The following is a 21,125-nucleotide window of genomic DNA, read 5'->3' as shown; positions in this document are numbered from 1 at the left end:
ATGTTAACTGTTATAGCTGTCTCATGCTTTGATTTGGGTCTTGTTTCTTTTCTTCTTAATTGTGAGGCAAGTCACTTTTCATTTTCATGTTTCTTTCATAAACCTTGACAGCTGAAAGATGAAATCCAGCTTTAACTTCCCACTTTCTTTAGATGAGGAAATCTCCAAGCTTTTCGTACCAGAGAAGGTCAGGTGTGTTGGACAGGTATTAAAGAACTTGCCCTTGAGTTCAAACTAATTTCAATCTGTTGTAAGAGAGGGAAAAATTACAAAAACCTGAATTCAGCTTCACAGAAGATCAGCTCTTACGGAAAAGGGTCAAAGGATTAAAGTTACTAAAATGATTTTTATTTTTTTCCTCCTGGAGAAGTACTGGAATAAAAAATATTTTTTGAGGTTCCTTATCAAGTATTTCTAAAACAGTTCTAAAATGTTTAATCTTCTGAGAACTTTATAAATATTGCTTTCTAAACTCAGTATGTACTTTCACAGTAATAAACTGCTACTGTTTAACAATGCATGACACTTGAAGAAAAATTCAGTTCATTGGTAAGGACAAGTAAACTGACAGTATGTGGTACCTGCATCAAAATATGGGAAATGTATCTGAAATATACTAAATTCTGGAATTATAATTCAGACTTCTAAGTATGCACCAGTCCTAGGATGTTTTAGCGTAATTCTGGTTTGTTCTTTTTTTAAATGTCACAGCAGGCACCTGCCAAAGGTATTACTAGAAGGTAGAGAGAACATCACTCCAAGACCAGCTTGGAGAAACCAGGTGTGCATAAAAAGACTTATTGGAAAAGGAGACAAAGGAAAAAACACGTGTGGTTCTCAGAGGTATTCAAGAAGCAGTGTCATAGACAATTTCTGGTTGTGCAGAGCACAGGATACTGTTTTCCCATCTTAAAGTAAATTTTTTTTATTTCTCAAGGAGCTTAGTTATGGTGCCTGATGCTGGCAGAAGCCATACCTTTCATTATTTATTAGGAAACTTACGCAATTATGTGCTGATGTTTCAGGCTCTGCTGTTGTTTTACTTGGTATACTTCACTTTACTCCTTACTTGAGATTTTCTATGTGGGATTTTCCTAAGCACTTTAGAGTATGTTGGGCTGTCATTGGTACCACTTTCACGGCTGCAGTAAAAGCAGATGACTCATAGCTTAGGGAAGAACAGCTATGTGCTCTCTTGACTCCTGGTCCAACAACTGGAGAGGCATTTAGTTATCAGGTGGCCTCTGTCATAGAATCATAAAAATGGCTTGAGTTAGAAAACTTTAAAGATCATCTGGTTCCAAATCCCCTGCTATGGGCGGGGATGCCACCCAGTAGATCAGGGCCTAAGGCCTTTATGCTGATGATGTTTAACTCTCAAATCAAGCAATTCTTTGATTGTGTTTAAAAGAAAACAAAAACAAACAAAAAAACCAACTACTTCTCATTCATATTTTAGATGTTGGGTAAGAAGAAAAATTTACGTTACTACCCTGTTAGGCTCTCTATTGCCTGTGTAGTACTGTAAATATTGAAGTGTGAGCTAAAGGACCCCTGTATATAAGCTGAAGTGACTCCTCGCTGTGCTAGGGGCAAAATTACTTGGGGCTTTGTTTAATTTAACCAAGTAAGCTTTGAGTTCTTTAGAAGCATGTTGTGTTGTAGAAAATATAATAAAATGAAGATCCTAAGTTTCTGGACATCACACACAATTGCTAAGTACTGCTGTAATAAACCTCAAGATACATTACAAGCTACTGACAGAGAAATGGGAAATATCTATATATTCCTCAAATAACATCACAGATGGCACTATAAAGTTAGTGCAGGCTGAGCATCCCTTGGGACTGCCAAAGCTTTGTGTCCTTTTGAGATTGCTTAATTCTATTAAAATGTGGCTTGTCTTTCCTTTATTATTGGTAACAAAGAGAAGTTCCCCTGTTAAAACATAGGTAAAAACTGATTGGAATAATTCATGCTTTTGAGAAATGTATTAATCAGTCTCATCCTATATAAAATATATAGTTGGGTTCGATAAAATAGTTCTTTTGAGTGCTTTGTCAACTGTACTCAGTCTAAGCATGATATACAAAACATTCTGATGTCTGTTAAAATGATCGGCACCTTTAAGTAATAACTGGAATTTTAAATATTTTCTTCTTCCAGTGTACTGGGAGGTCTTGTTAAAGGAGAGAAATGGCATGACCTAGCAGGGAAACAACTATGTACATAACCCAAAAAGAACAGTAGGGTTTTTTCAGCTCAGAAGTAATTAGCTTTATTTTAGAGCACACTAGATGCAAGATTTGAGTTTGGATGGTTTATCTGAAATACTGTCAAGCAGTTCTTTATCTGTATTGGTGATGTTCAAGAGAATTTTTGAAATGTCAGCAGAAATGAGGGATCTTGGGACACAGTTGCATCTTTTCTCAAACGACTGATGTCTTTACAACATGGTGATACAGTGATGTCAGTAAAGTAGTATATACCAAATTCTGCATGTATTATCTTCTCTTGCTAAAGAGATCTCGGCTAAGGATCCTCTCAAATGGAGTCCATAGTGCAGAGCAAGATCAGCAGTCGTCTAGTGTTGAATGTCATGTTACATTGCAGTTTTGTGGTTACTGATGGCTTTGTGATTTTTGTACATACCCTGCTTTTCCTGTTTTTATACTGTATTTGAAATCGAAGTTCCCCACCTCAGTGCAGAATGTAAGTAGCATGGGAAAGAGGGTGCTTTTGTTTTTGTGAAAGCAAACCGAACGATTTTGGTGTATCATGGCAGCTAACAGCAGGTTGGAAGGGTCTGCTGTCAGGGTAGAACTGGGACAGCTATAATTACTTGCATGTCAGATCTGTTTTTCTCTGTTCTTGAAATTTCTGCACATCTTTGTTTTTCTGATTGCTAAATAGAGCAGAGTAGAAAGGACCTCTCAATTTTAGGAAATAATATTGGAATGGGTGAATACATTTACACAAGAAAGAACATAGATACTTTTGAGGATTGCACAAATACTGAATGTGGTGCCAGGATCCCAGATCTCAGAAACACAACTCAGATCGAAATGCATGTGTAATTTGCGGAATCATATTTCAGTGTATACGTGTCTTAATTGGTCAAGGTTCTGTCTTCTGCATTCACTGGCATTATGACAGTATACGTGTATATCCTGGATGGATATAGAAATTCTGAAGGACGTCAAAAGGGAAAAATTCCAAGCATTTTAGGAGAAATTTGGGATTTTAAAGTCAGGCTTGATTTTTATGTTTTAACTTCTGTTTGTAGAAGAAAGCTTGAATGCCTTTTCTTACCTTTCCTTATGCAGACTTTTATCTGTATGTGTAATACAAAAGGCAGCCTGAGACTCATTTCAAATGTCTGGGTTAGGACATTGCAATAATAAAAGGGCTAGATTTTAGGAAAAGTGCTCAGTGACGGAGTGATCTCTTAGAGGAAACATGGAAACTTCCCTATTCTGGGGAGGTCTTTTAAATCAATTTTATCATGTCAGCAGTAGTGTATAGAGACATTTTACTCCAGTTGCTTTAAGTCTTTTTTTTTGCCCATCGTATAAATTTATATTTTGGCTCCTGTTTGGGGGGGGAGGGGAGGTGAAAAAATCCAGTGTGCTGTAACAATTTAGCAGTTTTCTTGTGCAACATCTTTTTTTAAACCTTATATTATGCTGAACCCATTTAACTCATTTCTGCCTTTAAAATGTCAAGATTCTGTTTTTTTTTTTTATCTGTTGATGTGAAATCCTAGGCTGTAAGTCACCATTCCATAAAGCTGGCTCAAATTTTCTACACTTGATTGAATAAAAGCTTGTTCTAGAGCAAGTAAAATGCCAGTTTCAAAGACAGATTACATTTTGCATGCATAGTCCATAAATATCTCTCTTCAGAGATTAAGCATTATATAACATGCATTAGAATCTGATTCTTAATTATTTAAAATGAGATTTAATATGTCTGAGATAACGCAATTATTGGTAATTGCTTTGTGCATCATAAGGTCAGTATATTTTTTCAGGATCTCTTATGCCTCTGGTCATATTATACTATTCAAGCTGTCAGTCTCTATAGCTTGCTCAGATCCATTATTCAATATTTTTTTTGTGCTTATTGTGTAGACATTTTCCTGGAACTCTGCATCTTTTCCATCCCACTTCCAGGAGAGGATTCTTCCTTTTAAACTATGTCTTCTGCAAGGATGCATGGGTTCTGGGTTTCTTTTTAACTTCACAATTATTTTTACCCTTCACAATTTCTGATTTGATAAATCCTTTGATCATTCTGATGTTCCAAGTCACAAAAAATATTGCACAAATAGAGTTGTGTGTCAACACAGGTGCCTCTTCTTTCTGAATTCATAGAATCATAAAATAATCCCAAGTTTGTGAGGACCCACAAGGATCGTGGAATACAACTCCTGGCTCCAAATAGGATCACCCAAGAAACAAACCCCATGTCTGAGAGCAGAGCATTTTCCAAATGCATCCTGAACTCCAGCAGGCTTGGTGCCGTGACCACTGCCCTGGGGTGCCTATTTCAGTATCCAACCACCCTCTTGGTGAAGAACCTTTTCCTGACCAGGAAAATATCCAGCCTGACTGTCCCCTGTCACAGCTTCAGTTGTGTTACAGGTGTTTCGTCTTGTATTTTTTAAAGCCTGGCTTTTGTAAACTTTGAATTAGTGGTCTGCATATGTTGTGCTGTGTGTTGCTGTACACATACTTAACAAAACATTGCTAAGACAACAGATTTTTAGTCAACAGTTGCTTCCCTCTTTTGAGGGTGTAATACCATTTCAATGTGGAAATGTTAAGAACATCAATCCTGATTTTCTGTGTGAGTGGAACGTTACTGAATAAATGGGTCTGAAAAGTTCTGTCTGCCAGATCTATTGAGTCTCTTTGAGACAGGTTTCAAGTTTACCCTGTGTCTCTCTACAGCAGGCATCAGAGTCAGTTGTACAAAAAGAAGGGGTAGAAAGACTGAATGCATCCATCTTAATCACCATTTTCTCTGGTGTCCCATGGCTGTACCTCTGGTAGGGTTCAGGAGTTGGCCGGATTACGTGTCAAGTAAGAATGGGAATTAGATGAGTGGAAGGCAAGAAAGCAAGATTTTTATTCCTTTTTCTTCCTCTGGGACAAAGCTTGAGGCTTTTTCTGTATTGCCTCTATACATAATATTCAGTAATTCCTTTGACACTTTCTCAGCTAAACAATGTTTCCCATTGATACTTCCTCTGTTTACGAATATATTAATGCCACTACTACTATACTGAAAGCCAAATTCCTGTGCTAGATTCAACTTTTCTATATTCTCATTTGTTTTAAACAGCCACTGTGGAATGCTATAATCCCAGAATGAACGAATGGAGCTATGTTGCAAAAATGAATGAACCCCACTATGGTCATGCTGGAACCGTGTATGGAGGTTTAATGTATATTTCAGGTAAATAATTAATCATGCCATTTCTATCAAATAATTGCCTAACTTTTTCTATTTCATGGGAGACAATAAGAATTAGTCTCTGGTCACAGTATGTTTGCTGTGATTTAAGTAGTGACACACCTTCATGTGGAGCCAGTCAAATACTGTATATACTGAGGAGTCTGAAAAATATATATTTACTAGGTTAAGCATTATATAATGAATAACCACTTTTAATTGCAAAGCGGTTATTCACTTTAACTGTCAGAATACATTTTTTGTAGCAACAGCACATAGACTAATGTGGCAGTAGCCATTAAACACATCCTTGTTGATGCATTTTGGAAAGCACTGGATATTTTAATCCTTTGAAGAAAGGCATCTGCCTTTGCGAAGGCAGATAACGCAAAGGGATAAGTTGTAATGTTAACCACAGTTTACAAATGATGACTATTTTCATTAGCCTTTCACTATAGTATTCTTAGTCTTAAGCGTCACTCAGGTTATAGCTTCATTCTGTTTTTTACCTAAACTGGGAAAGTAGGTTTTCTGAAAGACTGGTATCTGCTCATTTTCTAAAGATTCAGTCTCTCAGTGATCTCTACTAGCTCTATTCAAACTTTATTTTTCTATCAGTGATGGAAAAGATCAGACCCCACACCTATGATTTCAGCTCGTTGTTCTAAATACTTTTAGGTTAGCATCTGTTGTCATCCACAGGTGTTGTCCTTTCAGTGATTGTGGAGAAGGTGAAAGGAGGACATAACCCTGTGTATGTTCTACTGCAGTTTTAAGGAATGTCCACTAATATCTGAATCTAAAGCTGAAATTCTGAGCAGGAGATGGGCAAGACTGTTCAGCTGTAGACAACTGGTGGGGAGATCCACTGGAGCTGGCTGATTCTCAGGGTGTTTTGAGTCGGGGGGGCAGGGTGGCCTTGTGCCAGTAGAAAAGGAATAATTTGTTTCAAAATTTACCATAAAGTACAGCTGCTTGCTTGTATTTCTATGCCTAAATCCATCAAGCTAGCTTTTAATCATTGTTTTGCTATTTGTACCCTCTCTCTTCCCCTGCTCTGCTTGTTTTACTGCAGGCAGCACATGGATATACTCCCTACTGTGGCTGTTCATATAGATGCTGTATACTTGCCACAGATTTTTCTTTTCCTCTACTTCTCCCCTCAGTTATCCTCATGAATCAAGACACGTAGGGGATGAAAATGTAAAGATCAATCCCTTGTTGTTTCTTTGTCATTAGTTTCTTTATCATTAAGTTTTTCTTCAGAAAGCTCTGTGGTAAGGACCACTTAAAATGTAGTAACATTGAATCAAAAATTGACAGAAACGGATTCCTGTTTTCATGATGAAATAACCAGCAAACCAAACAAATGTGTTGTTTTGTTTTTTTTTAAAAAAAACAAACATTTTGCGAAATGAAGCACGGGTAACAATTTTTTGTTCTTTTAATCTGCCAGTAGCATTTTATATAATTAAGCACTGTTATATATGTTGTATAATGAAGCATGTCTCCTTTCTCCTTTCATATGTAAAAGAACAAGGTATATTAAAAATGTAATTTGAAATGGAGTAAGTATCAGATACTAATCTAAGGCAATGTGAAGAAGTTCTAGGGAAGACAATTCATTCACTGAAGTGTATGCTTTTGCTGTTTATTGGCTGCTAGTGTAAGGACTATTCTAATGTGTCTTATTTCTTTAGGTGGAATTACACATGACACTTTCCAAAAGGAACTTATGTGTTTTGACCCTGACACAGACAAATGGACTCAGAAAGCTCCGATGACAACCGTCAGAGGTCTGCATTGCATGTGTACTGTAGGAGACAAGCTTTATGTTATTGGTGGAAATCACTTTAGAGGAACAAGTGATTATGATGATGTTCTAAGCTGTGAATATTATTCACCAACTCTAGACCAGTGGACACCAATTGCTGCCATGTTACGTGGGCAAAGTGATGTTGGGGTTGCTGTCTTTGAAAATAAAATCTATGTTGTTGGAGGATATTCTTGGAATAACCGGTGTATGGTGGAAATAGTTCAGAAATATGATCCAGAAAAAGATGAGTGGCATAAAGTATTTGACCTTCCAGAATCACTTGGTGGCATTCGAGCCTGCACTCTTACTGTTTTCCCACCAGAGGACAATACAGGGTCACCGTCTAGAGAATCTCCTCTTTCAGCACCTTAGAAACATCCCTTGACTTACGATGTTGTAGTAACACCTTTGCACTGCATCATGGAGTCTATTATTTTTCTTCAGTAGTTTCTGTTAGGCTTAGCCTACAGCATTTGGTACAATTACTGGAAAAAAAGACTTTGACATTATTTGTGCTGTTTGTCTGGCCTAGAATGTTTGTCAAGTGGTTAACAAAAAACATGTACTCACACGAGCCAAATGTTTAACAAATGGGAAGATATTGTCTGTAAAATGTATGAATTAGGTACGTTATTAATGTTGTGTATTGGGTGTGAGGTACCTTACAACTTAATTTGGAAGCCCAGTGAGTCACATTTGAAGACCTTGTATTGAACTCATTCCTTCACTAAATTTCATAATTAAAATCCATTTTCTTTCATTTTTTAACTGCAGATTACAAAGGGAGGTAGACTACATCAATGTTAGTTATAACAGAAGGTTGCCAAGGGGCCTGAGCTACCTCCCTCTTTTCACAGAGTATTTTTGACATATCTGTTTACCAACCTGACGTGGGTTTGTTCAGAGCATACAAAGTTTCTTAGGCAGAGGGGAGAAATAATTAATTTTAAAATGTTAGTACTATACAGGAATTGGACCTTGTAAAGGCTGAGAGTTTTTTTTATAACATGAGTGTTTTTCCTGAGTCAGTTGAGTGATGCTTCAAACACAAAATTTAAAATATTTGGGTATTTTTAATTCATGTCTTTTCAGGAATTGGCTTCCGCCTACATGGGAGCACACACTATATCAAATGGGAATTCAGTGCAGTTGTATATTCTGTTGTACACCTGTACTGAATATAGTTAGATAAGGGCTAGAAACATTAACTTAAGCCACTGAATTTGACCGAAATTTTCCATCAGTTTAAATTTAGTCTTTTTCTCCTTTGCTGTTGAGATAACTTGCATAATGTGTCCTCTGTATAGTCTCAGTTAATAAGGTTATTTAGCACAAAGTGCAGCTTCAGCAGGAGAGCTGCTTTTGCTCAGTGAACTTGGACTACCACATTTTACCTTCTTTTGTTCAATAAAACTTTTAACTGCAGTTATTCAGTCTAAGCTACCTCATTAATGTATTTGGTTTTCTTTCTCTGCCTCACTGTATCCAGGATACGCATTACGTATATCTGTGTGGGTAGATTAATTTGCTAGGAAACCACTGCAGAAACGATCGTGAATGGGTATGTTGACCTACTTTTAAGAAACTATTTTGGTCTGATGTGTCCATTTTATTGTTAAGGACTAGAGAAAAACAAAACACAAAAAACTGTCTTAATTCTTTTCATGGAGAACTACTGCCTATGTATGCAGCAGTGCAAATTTTACAGAAATCTTTTATCTGCTACAAAATATAGTGCACTGCTGACAAACTGTAGCTCTGTGTGCTTATGTAAGGCTAATACCATCGTGACTGTCCTAAACTTCCCATCATGTTACAAGTGTTTTTCCTAACAAACATGGCTATAGCGGAATCATATGAGGAAAATTGTTTAAATCAGCTTATTTTATTGTGCTACCTATTACCAATAACCACATAAATCTTAATAGACTTATTGGGAGCATGCTGTTTGTATTTTGTCCCTGCTTGATGAATCAAGCAGCAGTATTGTTACGGTGTCAGTTTTGGAAATCCTGATATTTATTCTTTATCTAGTTTACCAGTTATGATCACTACCAAAATGTATGCATAAGCTCTAGGTTTAATAATTACTTTGGTTAAAATTGAAAGCAATTCCTTCTCTTCAGAAAAAAAAAATCTTAATTCTGTGTAGCTGTGCAAGACCGTTGCAGGTGGAAGTGTTACACCAGTGGACGGATGTTTCTGGAGAACAGCCAGTCAAGATGAACAGACTTGTCACCTTAAGAATACTTCAGATGTGCAAAGTGCTAGATAGGAAAATGTTGCTCTGTCACTTAAGTATGCAAGTCATATAAGTATGTGTTACATGCTACTGAATTTTTTCCAAGTCAGATACAGGATTTTAGAGACTGCTTGACTTTAAATCCTCTAAAATACATTTTCCAACTTATTCTATTTTATTAAACAGTAAAGTAGTGGAAGTAGTTGCGATTCCTCTTGGATAACGTACAGCATGCTGTCTATATGCTGGGGATGAGGAGATGCACTCTTTAGAATTGTGCATCTTCACTGGTATTCTCCATTATGAAGAGGCTTTGGGTGGTTTCTCTCCATTAAGAGGTGGTTAGAGGTCAGGACATCAAAGTTTTGTCTGAACCTTGAGAATAACCCAGGAGCTGGTACATTGCCGCAAAGTAGAGGTTTATTTTTATTTTTTTTAGTGATGCATTATCTATTCTACTTAAAGCGGAGGATTTTTTTTTGCACATTATTTTGTCATCAGTGTTGGACACAGCATAGATTAAATGTAGTGCTTCAATAAAATCTTTAATCTTTGAATATTTTTATATCTCCCTCTGGATTAAAGGGTTCAAAATGACATTAGTTAACATACTCACCAGGTGTGAAAAGCAAACATCAAAGATTTGCCAGAGACTGCAAACTGTTTTCTTCTGTAATGCAGTATGAAATTACTTTGCCTATTACATCTTTCTTAACCATACCATAACAAACCCTTTGTTTCTGAATCCGGAACTGCAGGTGTGCATATAACTGTAGCATATGTTGTCTCCAAATTCAGTAAAGCTGTTTTTATGAAGAGTAAGCCCACTGTAGCATCTAGTGCCAGCAGTGCCCAGATAATAAGCAGCCCCTTCTTTTCTCATGGATCTTGAATACTCCTATTTTGTAGTTACAGTATCTAAATTAAAAAAGCATCTGGGTAAAAAGCAATTAGTAGCTATTTGATGTGAATGTGAATAAAACTACCTCAATGTGCTGGCGGGGAGAACCACTGGAGCTGTCTACCCTGTCTTCATTATGTCAGATCCACATTACAATCTCATTACAATCTTGGAATTCATTTGGACTTTTTTTTGGTTCCCAATTAGCAGCAAATGCCAGAAGTGCTCTCTTCCATCCACAGCTCATCAAAAGATCTGGTTGATATTCTTGCAATGAAACACAGTACTTTGAACAACTCAAGACATTCAAGACAACATTTCCCATGTGTAATGTATTGAAATAAGACAAGTGATAGCAAGAGAAAACGGAAAACCCAAGGAAATCTTACAGAGCAGTTTCTTTGCAAAGTTCACTCTATTCTAACTGTTACTACTACTTAATTTCCAGCTGATAATTACTGCATCTTTGCATTGGTGTCTGACTGCTGACTGCCATTTTTTTTTTTTAATTTTTGTTTGTGGCTGCCATCTCTTGCTCCTAACCAGAATTGATAAAGCTGAAGCTTTTCTCCCTTGGTGTGAGGACCACATTACAAGAAATAGTCTGCTGGCATGTAGTATATTTTAATAAATGTAATCATAATTTAGCTTGTATGTACTTGGGAATCAGCTATATAAACAGGTTTAACCTAGTAAAAGGGTGCATACTTGTTGAAAGAGTAATGCCTCTCCCATTTTCTAATTGCGTGCACCTTGTGGCATTTTAGTCTGTGTGTAGTAATAGATATCCAGAGATCTGAACATTAAGGCTTTCTTACGTAGCACTTTGTGATTTCCATGCTCTGTGTAGGTGTTACTTGCATGATATATGTAAGTTTTCAGATTTTTATGTGTGCATTTTAGTTAAGCCAAAATGCGAATGTTTATTCCTTTGCACGCAGATAAGGTCAGAGAAGTCTTAAAAAGCAGAGTTATGTATACTTTGCTTAATAATTAAGTTCTTTGGTCCCATTACTGTTGCAGGATCTTTGACAGCTGAGAAAAGGTGATCACAGTTCTGAAAACAAACGAGGGGACTGGGATGACTTCACTGACTGGCGTTGGTTCATAGGTTCTGGTGTTAAACTCTGAACTTTTCTCAGCCTGTAGGCTCCATCATTTGCTGTCCAACTCTGGTGGGCTTGCTATTTGCCTATTCAGAATAAAACGCAATGGGATTTGTTCCACAACATGTCTTACCCATTAAAACAACACGGCAATTTTTTGTCAGGAATTCCAATAATGGTAGGATAGGCAGGAGTTTTCCTGAGTTGCTTAGTGACCAAGCAGTTTGTAGATGAAAGCCCAGATAACCTGGGAGTAGTGCTAAGCAAGACCCCTGCATGGTTGACATTCCAGAAGGGATAATATGGAATGGGGATTTCCTCTTCCTGTGTGTATTATTTATGATTCTAAATGTTTTTTCTTCATCTTTTGGGAGTATTTATTGCTGCTGTTTGTGTTTTTCACTTTATTCATTAAATGAGTAACGGTTCTGTGAACTTGGAGCAGGAGTGAGAGGTTCCATTCCTTACAAGCTACATGCCATCAGACTATCCACATACTTGTTAAAAAGTTTTCTATTCAGGGCTCTGTTTCTTCTCCATTTTGAAGCATTCCATTTGCAATGTGAAAAAATCTCAGATTAAAATGTTTGGGACTAGAAACACACAAAGCTAGTTTGAGGAGTAAAACTCTAATTGTAGGCAGAGAAAAGCTTTTTTTTTTTTTTTTTTTTTTTTTTTTTTTTTTTTTTTTTGAGTTGGCATAGTTCAGGGGTTTATTTTAGACAATGAACTCTCTCAGGCTGTCTGGAATTATTTTAAGTAATTTTAAGTTGGCTTAGATGAACCAGACCTCACTTGTTCATACCTGCTTGCACTCTTGACTGGGCTATATCGTTATGTGGGCAGTGGGTGTTCTCCCTGAACTGCAGCATTCTGCACTAGCTGGGATCTGTGATTTCTCGGCAAGCGTAAAAGAACCTATCCCATCTTCCATACTGGCTGTTGGCTGATTTCAGGTAAAAACAAAGAACTTCTTTCTTGGCCATTGCTTCTGCCCTTTCTCTCTTTGATGCCCATATGAAAATTTTAGGCAGGAGGTTCAGAACTTTGTCATTCTTTCCAGACCTCAGTGGAGAGCAAGCTTATTTACACTCAGCTGTCTGCACAACATGATAACAAAAAACTGTAGGAACATTTCAGACTTTAAATGCTAACTCTCAGAACAGTATCAATGAGTTAAGGAAAAACTTAAAACCAGTCCACGTTAACGTGTTCCCAGTTATTGTTCCAAAATACTTGGCCTTTGTTATATTAATAGCTTTGTATTTACTTCCCTTATTAAACATCTTTAAAAAAAAAAAAAAAAAGTAAAAAGCTTTCTATTTTCATTTCATTGCTTTTAACCTCTTGGAAGTGTGGAAATAATTTTCCTTAGGTATTTTATCCACAAAAATAAACACCACTGATCACTTGACTCCACTTCCCATGTTTCTTATGTAGTGCTTGTCAGTCCACAATTCCAGATTTCTCATAACCATTGTAATTTTTCACCATTGGCTTTTGACAGCTTTCCATATCATTACAAAGTCATGCAACTCCTGCTAATGGGTGCAGGTTCCCATGCTGTGTCATTACGTATGGTAAACATGAGTTCTCCTGTTTCATAGCAACAGAATACATCTGAAAAAAGTTGCTGTGGGGAACAGATCTACCCTGGATCAGACATTTAAATGCAAATTATTGTAGCCTGTGCTTTCTAACTTTTTTCGCTTTTGAGCATTTTAGCCTTTCAGATAAGTCTGCAAATAATGCCTACATAGCTCTTTTTTAAAAAAATGCTGTATATACCTTGTTAATGAGTGGGTAGAGCAATAGCTTGTGAGGTTTACTCAGTCTCTGCCTGTAAGGCTCCCTTTTTGCCCACAAAGACTTGTTGAGAGTGATGCTCTCCCAGCTTCAAAGAAACAAGAACCTGCATTAGGGACAGGAAAACTGAACTTGGAAGGAAAATCAAAGCAGCTTCTTAATTGCAGTTAAGAAAGAAAAGTCAACATCTGAATTTGAAAGTCCATCGTTCTAGAAAGAAAAGGGAGAGTTGCTCTCCTTTAGACATATTCAGGATATTAGCAATGAAAAGATTGTTGCTGTAGCTAAAGACAAGTAAATCCCTGTCTGTCCCTGTAAGAGACATTGTTTCTGTTGATGTCCTACACTATTAACACTTGACTGTATTTGTGATGTCTTAAGTGCTCAAGTATAACAAATGCCTCACTTTTCTGCAGTGATCACATGGATGAAGCTCTAGTCCCTGTGAGCCAGTTTTCTTTATAGTCAATTTTGAATAATGTTTTGAAGTTATATAGAAAATAAGGGGATATACATTTTTTTGTAACCAATTTTTAAAGACCATTTCTATTACTACTCTAACATTGTATTTAGTTGAACCTTTCAAAGGCAAGATGAAAGGTCAGGTCTTGGTTCATTTTTTTGAGTGTGGGCATTGCTGCTTTTTGGTTTTGCTGTGGAGAGTTTTAAGGAAGGGATATTTCATCCTATGGCAAACAGAAATGAAGGAAACATCAGATGCCAGCTGGATTATAGTATATGCTGTCAGCAGCTCTGCAATTTGAGACAATTTTATGATTTACGATCCTGTCAAATTTATCTTGTTTAATAACCCACAAGGTTTCCATTTGGCCTGCAGTGACACAGAGCTGGGAAAGTAAAAAAAAATCAAACATTTTTGCGTTATTCCCAGAGCAGTGGCTTTTGTCATATGCGGTGGAATAACAATGCACACTTGTCTGCACTGAGGCAGCAAGGCTTAAATCCCAGCCCTGTGCACCTGCCTTGAAGGCAGATCTGCTCTCCTCAGTGGGAACAGCTGCATAATGTCAGTGACCATTGTGCAGCCGCCTCTTCCTCAGGTGAGACTCCAGCCTCAGCCCTGAAAAACTGGAGGTCACTGGAGGGACTGGGAGTGTAGGATGCCACAGTGCCAGCTGTGCCTGTGGTGCTTTCTTAGCAGGGATGAGCAGGGCTCATACTATGCCCCCTATGAAGAGGGGGAAGCCCTGCAAACCTCTTCATCCAACAGGAATAAAGAAAGATTGTATTTATTAATCTTTGATAGTTCATAGGAATTATTTGAATCTCAGTTCCCCAAAATGTAGGGTGAACTTTAGGTGCAGTGATTGCATGTGGAGATCACCGTTAGAGGGTTTATAGACAAAATCACTCAGTGTGTTCCTGTTACCATGGCATTGCAGATGTGGCATCAAGGAGAAGGTCATCAGTACACAAGCTGAACTGCAGTAATTATTTTAGTAACTCTGCTAGCAATAGTGGAATTGAACTGAAAGTGTTTCTGACTGAAAGAGTCGAGCTTCAAAAAGCTGTCTACTTCTCTATTATTCATAAGCAACTGGGTTTCCTCCTAAATGCAGTCGATTTTGAAACCTCACCTTGTATGGAGTTGTAGGAGTTAATGTACATCTCTAGTTTCAGAAGAATACTTTGACACTTGTAAGTATGTTGAAGCGTGCAAAGTAGCTTGCCGTCCTGTTGCGTGTCTTCTGCTGTGCTGTCTGCTCTGTATTCAGGCTGGCTTGTCTTGCTAATCACATCACATCTGTCAGCTGTCTGTGGGTAGAAACAAATTGTAAACAAGCTGTCAAGGTGGAGTAGGATAATTGTTTAAAAAAAAGGGAGGGGGAATGACAAAAAATCAGACCACCTTGAATGGCTAAATAGAAAATCTGAGTGACTAAATAGCAACTGTGTTTTTTTTTTTCTTCTGCTTTTAGTGCTTGTTCCATCATAGATGATGGCTTTTACTTCAACATGTGGTTGTAAAATTATTCACCACACCGGGCAAATATATGGCAATGTCAGTCCTGGTCCTCCTCATTGCCTGTAGGAAATGCTTTACCACTTCCAAGCAATCTCCCGTCTTTGCTTTCCATCATCAAGACAATGCAGAGTAGTTTACCGCGACAACTTGTTCTTAGAAAATGTACATGCACGTGAGCCATTTCACCAGCAGCATTTGTGCTGTTCAGACCTTTCAAACTGCCTGACACCTTTGTGCTTCATTTACCGGGTCTGCATAGTAGGAGGACTCTAGTAATGCAATTACATACAATGTAAAGCCAAATATGTTCTTTAACTACATGGAGAAGCTTTACAGTTTACTTGCTCAATAAAAGTAACTTTGGTTGCTTGTTAGAATATGTCACCAGTAATCAAGAGCTCATATCTCAGTGATTTGATAAACGTGAAGGATGTAACAAGGAAACTCCTTTCCCTCAGTTGAAAAAGATGTTAATACAATAATACAGATGCGATGTTGTATGTTCATTCAAGGGTCATTTTCCTTCCATCCCTAGTGAATGGTATGGTACAATTTGAGATGTTTTTATGGGGATAATAAATAAGATCTACATCTCTTGAAAAGCTATTTCAAGTAATATAAGGCTCAGAAAAAAAAAAAATCTGGAGCATATTCCTTACACTACTACAGGCATAGGGTAGTATGAGTTTTGTTTGTGGCTAAGCAGTGAAAGAACTTTTCTTTTTCTAAACCAAAACAATATGATAAAATTACTGGTAAAATGAGAGTTTTTATGAAAACTACCATGATTTTTAAAGCAACTTCAGTAAAAGTATTGCTTATCCTTTAGGCCGTTTGATGGATTCCTAGAATTTTACTGCTTAAAGAAAGTGGTGAAGCCTGTGGAAGCAGTCAGTACTTGCCATGTTGCAAGGTTGCCTTGGTACCCTATAGCTTCAACTCCTGTAGCTCAGCTCTTCTCCAGCAAAGGGAGCGTCCTATTTGCAGTATGGCTTGCTGCTGGTGTGCTCAGCATTGTCTCTCACAGCCTCCATGTCTGTTAGAGGGGCCAGATTCAGCATCGATCCACCTGGCAGCATTGGCCTGCTTCAGTTGTTGCTTGCTGCTCTTTGCTCAGCTGTGCTATTTGAATGGGTGGTCTCCAAACTGGCTGCCCTTTGGGAACTGTGAAAATTACTGTGGTCACTTCATTTCCTCAATACAGGAACTAAATGAAGCAGAGAAGGCAAACAAGCTCTTGCATGCAAAGTGGTTTTTGCTGTCTAACCAGATCCCCAGAGAGGCATAGTGCCAGATAAAATCTGAAATTCTGGCCTTGTTGTTTTTGTTGTTGTTGTGTTGTTTGTTTTTTTTTTTTTGTGTGTGTTTGTTTTTTTGTTTTCTGTTGCTGTTGTTGTTTTGCTTTGTTGGTGGTGTTGGTTTTTTTTTTGTTTTTTACCCCCAAAGCATCGCCATGCATTTCAAGAAGTATCATTACATCTCTTCACTGATGGCTAGTCTGTTATGACAATAAAAATAAACCTGTGGCTGTGATTGGTTTTGTCTTCCTGATGTTATTTTTCATGGTAACTAGCTCTTTTCTTGCTTGCCCGTACATCATCTGAACAAATAGGTTTTGTTGCTGATAAATATGAGGGAACAGACCTTGAGAGACAGGGGAAAGGCAGGTATTGATTTATGCAACAGTCAAGCCCCAGCCATTATGTAACAGTGGGGTGCCCTGACCAGCATACTTCATAGGAGGTACTCGGTATAGTCTTAAGAATTTTCACTTGATGCTTTAAAATTTCTGTAAAATGTATCCTTTTGCAAATTAGGACTAAAGTGAAAGGACTTTGCAGTGCTTATGCTGCTTCCCACAGACTGCAGTATTTCTGCAGGGATGATGTGAAAGACCCGCTTTGGGGAAATCCAACCAATAACTGCCTGTAGATCAGAGGCCAAGTTCTTGTAATGGAGAAACATTAGAAAGCTGCAACTTAAGCCAAAATGAGCCTGGTGTGGAACTGGAGCGCTTTGTGTTGTTTCCAGCTGGCATGTATCCCTGCCAGGTCAGTATGGCTTGTGTCAAGGACCTCCAAGAGGTGCCACAAGTAATGAAAGGATGCAGCTGTGGGTACGACATATGCTTTGAGCACAATGAGGTATACGGTGTAATTTATACATGCATGAGATTATTGCTAGCTTTTTCATGTAGTGGGTTGGGGATTTTCAAAAGAAAATAACATATCACTTTGACAATTTTTACCACTCAGGTATAAAGCCATCATTTAGTTTCTTTTATGTATTTGCCCCATATATCGGTCTGTGCTGTTCCATTAGATAAGACTAACAATGATTTGCTAATGAGAATTACTGTATTCCTGAAGACAAACCAAGAGTATTTTTAGCAAGAGGATAAACTAACAAGACCACCAACAGAAGACATGGTCACATTAAATATTGCTATTAATTTACAGACATTTTGCAAAGGTTAGACATTGTAAAACCAGTACTCTTTCTGAGTAGAATAAGTATCACTGAAATTGTATTTAATTGTCCTCTCTAGACTTTTATGTCATTTAGTATGTCTAGCCATGCTATTAGTGACTTACGTAAGGAAAAGCCTGCTGTGACCTTACAATACACAAACCTCTAGACAAGACCCTCTCCATCCTTCTCTCAGGACAGTCTGTTGTGCAGGAATAAAGGCTTAGCATAAAAGAAAATTACTTCTAGCTGTACCAACAGGGGGGTGGGGGTGGATGGAAGCCTATTTTTTGTGTGTAAAAGAGCCCTTGAGGCTGATGGTCTTGGAGTGGCTGGATAGGTCTGATGGCATGGGGCCCCTTGAGCTCTGCATCTGACCTACTTTTGAGAAAGTTGTGAAGTTGCCTTGTGGAAACGGACCTGCTCTGAGGCTACGAGGTCTCAGAAAGAGTACTGATGGGAATTAAAATGCTTCATTTAAAATAATTAAACCCCAAGGTTTAGCAGTAACTGCAAAATGGGTTAATTCCCAATTGGAGTTGCCTTTCAGTTGCCTGACCTCTTGAGAGCTGATCTGCAGAGCTTCCCCTAAACTGCACTAAATGAACTCCTGATGGCTTTTCTCCTCTAGCAGGATTAAAACTGCTGTCCCCAAATAAAAGCTGTCTTTTTCCTGTAACAAATGAAGTAGCAAGACTCACTTGTGTGGGAAAGCATGCTGATCAGGTGTCTCATCACCCTGGTTCGTGAGAATGATCCCTGTGGCCTGCTTACAAATGCTAAGCAATGACAAGCGTGCCTGTCTGAAGCAAAACGACCACCAGAACCATGCCTAAGAGTGAGACCTCAGGGTCACAGCTGGTCCCTGAGCAAAAAGTGGAAGTGAAGGTGTGCAGGGAGAGAAGGGACTTTTGTATTGCTCCAATTAAGCGTCATGTTCGTGGGTGTGCACTGCCTCTGTCCCAGGATGCTCCCTGTCTGGCACCGCACCAGCTCCCAGGTCATGTTTCAGAGGGTGCTGATGATGTGGGATTGCTGATAGTCATGTCAGCAGTGCTTTGAGGGTGGCAGCTGTACTCGGTCACAGAGGCACAGAGGACAGGCTGTGGTCCCAGTATACACCTGGGAGTGGAGCTCCCTGGTTCCTTTGGGTCTTTGCATTTGCTGTGGTTGTGACTGTCAAAATCCATGTCATAATGAGATTGTCATACAGAACAAAAAGTGATATTAAGTAAAATTAATAAATGTCAAAATCTATGTAAGAAATAATGATTAGTCATTACTTACATGCAGCATAGCACCCCCAGAACTGTAATTTCCAATTTTGTCTTCTCTGGCTGGCCACAGATAAGAATTCATTCAAATAGCAAGCAAAGAATTAAATGTTAATTTAACAACAACAACAAAAACTACTAAGGAATTAGACTAGATTCTTAAATTAAATATGAACCAGTAACAAGGCTCCTTCTGAATGTCCTTACCTTTTCTCCTTGACAATTCTCTGCAGTAATAAAACAAAATGCTATCAGGTATCTGGCAAAGTGCTAAAGCAGGTATCCCCTCGCAGCAGGATAGAATTGTGCTGATTTTTATAATGTCTTTGTTTTCTGTATTAAGTTGAAAATTTCAGTTTGACTTCTTGCTTGTGCTGCAGTTGTTTTACCTAGTGTGCCTCAAGCCAGGAACAGCTGAAACTGCTGGCACAAGGAGGTGGGTTCCAGGCATGGCCTGGGCTGAATGTCATCCTTCTTCAGCCACAAAGGCTATACTTAGCAGCAAGGTATTGAGGCTTGCCTATCAAATTTTAAACAGAGCTCTAGTTTTAAAAGGCCTTTCTCTAATGGAGCATCTGATCATGCTCCATAATTAAAGATCGCAGTCCAGCCGTCTCTGCCTGCAGAGGGGGAAGGCAGCCCTGTGTGCCTCTACTCACTCCTCTTATCCTCCTGCCTTGGCAGGGAGACTTCAGAGACTTGTCACAAAGGAGATAAGGACAGAAGCAAATTAAGATTTAGGATTTTCTTCTGGGATTTTCTAGGCAAAAGGAGATCTTTAATTGGTTTTCTATGCTGCAGCAGCCAAAGGTCTTTAATTAGGTTTTACATCTTTCTCTACTATTGTTTCCCTTTTCTATCTTCACCCACTGTGATTTGGGATTCTTTAAACAGATAATAATTTAATATTTGTCTTAGTTTTTTAAAAAATCAAGGTGCTGACTGATTTCATGTAGTCACTAAAAATAGTAAATGAATTGTTGAAACTTCAGTCTGTTAAAGACAATATTTTAGTCAGATGGATTTAGTTATTATATTTAGATTATCTGATAAATATAGTATTAAAGGCCTCTGAGCTTTATTCTTTTTGTTTGTTTGTTTTATTTTCCTTGTGTTCTTTAGTTAGTGAACTGTCTTTAAAGTTTTCATTTGGAGTTCGTAATATCTACTCACTTTCCCAATTCATTTTTTTTAATAACTTTACAAATAGCCTGCCTTGCAAAGCTCTGCTGTGGCATTGACAGCTTACTGAGTTAACTTTGGCATATGTGAAACTCAGATGCCATCCAATCTCATTGATCTCACAGCTTTTTCTTCTGGTCAATGGAAGCAGGATTCCACCTGTGTGGCCAGGAGAGGTCTGTGAAGGGACCTTCCTTTTAAAAAATAAAAATAAAAAGCTTCTATAATATTTATGTATTTATTTACTTAATGCATCCCCAACTCTACAGAGCAATGATAGATCAGTCCAACAGATGCCGGCTTTGGTCCAGTCAGGCCTGTAGATGACCACCAATATTCATTCTCTGTGTCTTGTGCCTGGGGCAATGCAGCCTTCAGGAAGTAGGAGGTGAGCCCTGACACCTTTCAGAGTCATTGAAAGCAGTCCTTTTGTCTCAGGAAGATTTGGATCAAAATTGCTTTGATACTCTGGTAATAGTCCGCGTGGTGGATTAGTATTCATGTCCAGACAGTAGACTTGTTAAAAACCAACAAAAGAAGTGAAGAGTCATGCTGTCATTCACCTTAACTTTCAAAAAACAAACACTTAGGACTAAATTATTTCCTGGGTATTTCCATTGATTTAACTGGAATTACTAAGATTGATTGTTGCTCTGTTATACTGCAGATTGTCACGAAAAAACTTTATCAGTAGGTATGGAGATTTTTCTCTGTATAATGATTTACTCTATTATCAAAAATGTTTTTACACCCAAAACCTGCAGTGGTTTTGGAAGTCACATTTATCCCTGTACTCACACTTGCATTTGGATGACACAGTGATGCACCTCAGCAGTGCAGTTGTTCTTAGTCATCGTGGTACAGGCTGAAAACGTGGGAGAA

General features: G+C 38.1%; 1 protein-coding gene across 7 annotated transcripts in view; it reads left to right on the top strand.

Annotated features, from left to right (window-relative positions):
• The window catches only part of KLHL13 (kelch like family member 13), a 74,242-nt gene extending 65,541 nt beyond the window's left edge, over positions 1-8,701 (top strand). For all 7 annotated transcript variants that reach the window (XM_068696739.1, XM_068696738.1, XM_068696741.1 and 4 more), the window contains 2 exons: positions 5,350-5,463; positions 7,161-8,701. In XM_068696739.1, coding sequence (XP_068552840.1) covers positions 5,350-5,463; positions 7,161-7,648 — 602 coding nt within the window. In that variant the 3' untranslated portion in view covers positions 7,649-8,701. The remainder of the gene's footprint in view (positions 1-5,349; positions 5,464-7,160) is intronic.
• Positions 8,702-21,125: the final 12,424 nt, after the last annotated feature.

The sequence above is a fragment of the Anas acuta genome, chromosome 13 (assembly GCF_963932015.1).
Source record: "Anas acuta chromosome 13, bAnaAcu1.1, whole genome shotgun sequence".
NCBI classification, from domain to species: Eukaryota; Metazoa; Chordata; class Aves; order Anseriformes; family Anatidae; genus Anas; species Anas acuta.
The sequence above is the reverse complement of the archived record's forward strand: the minus strand, read 5'-3'. Positions and strand labels throughout refer to the sequence as shown.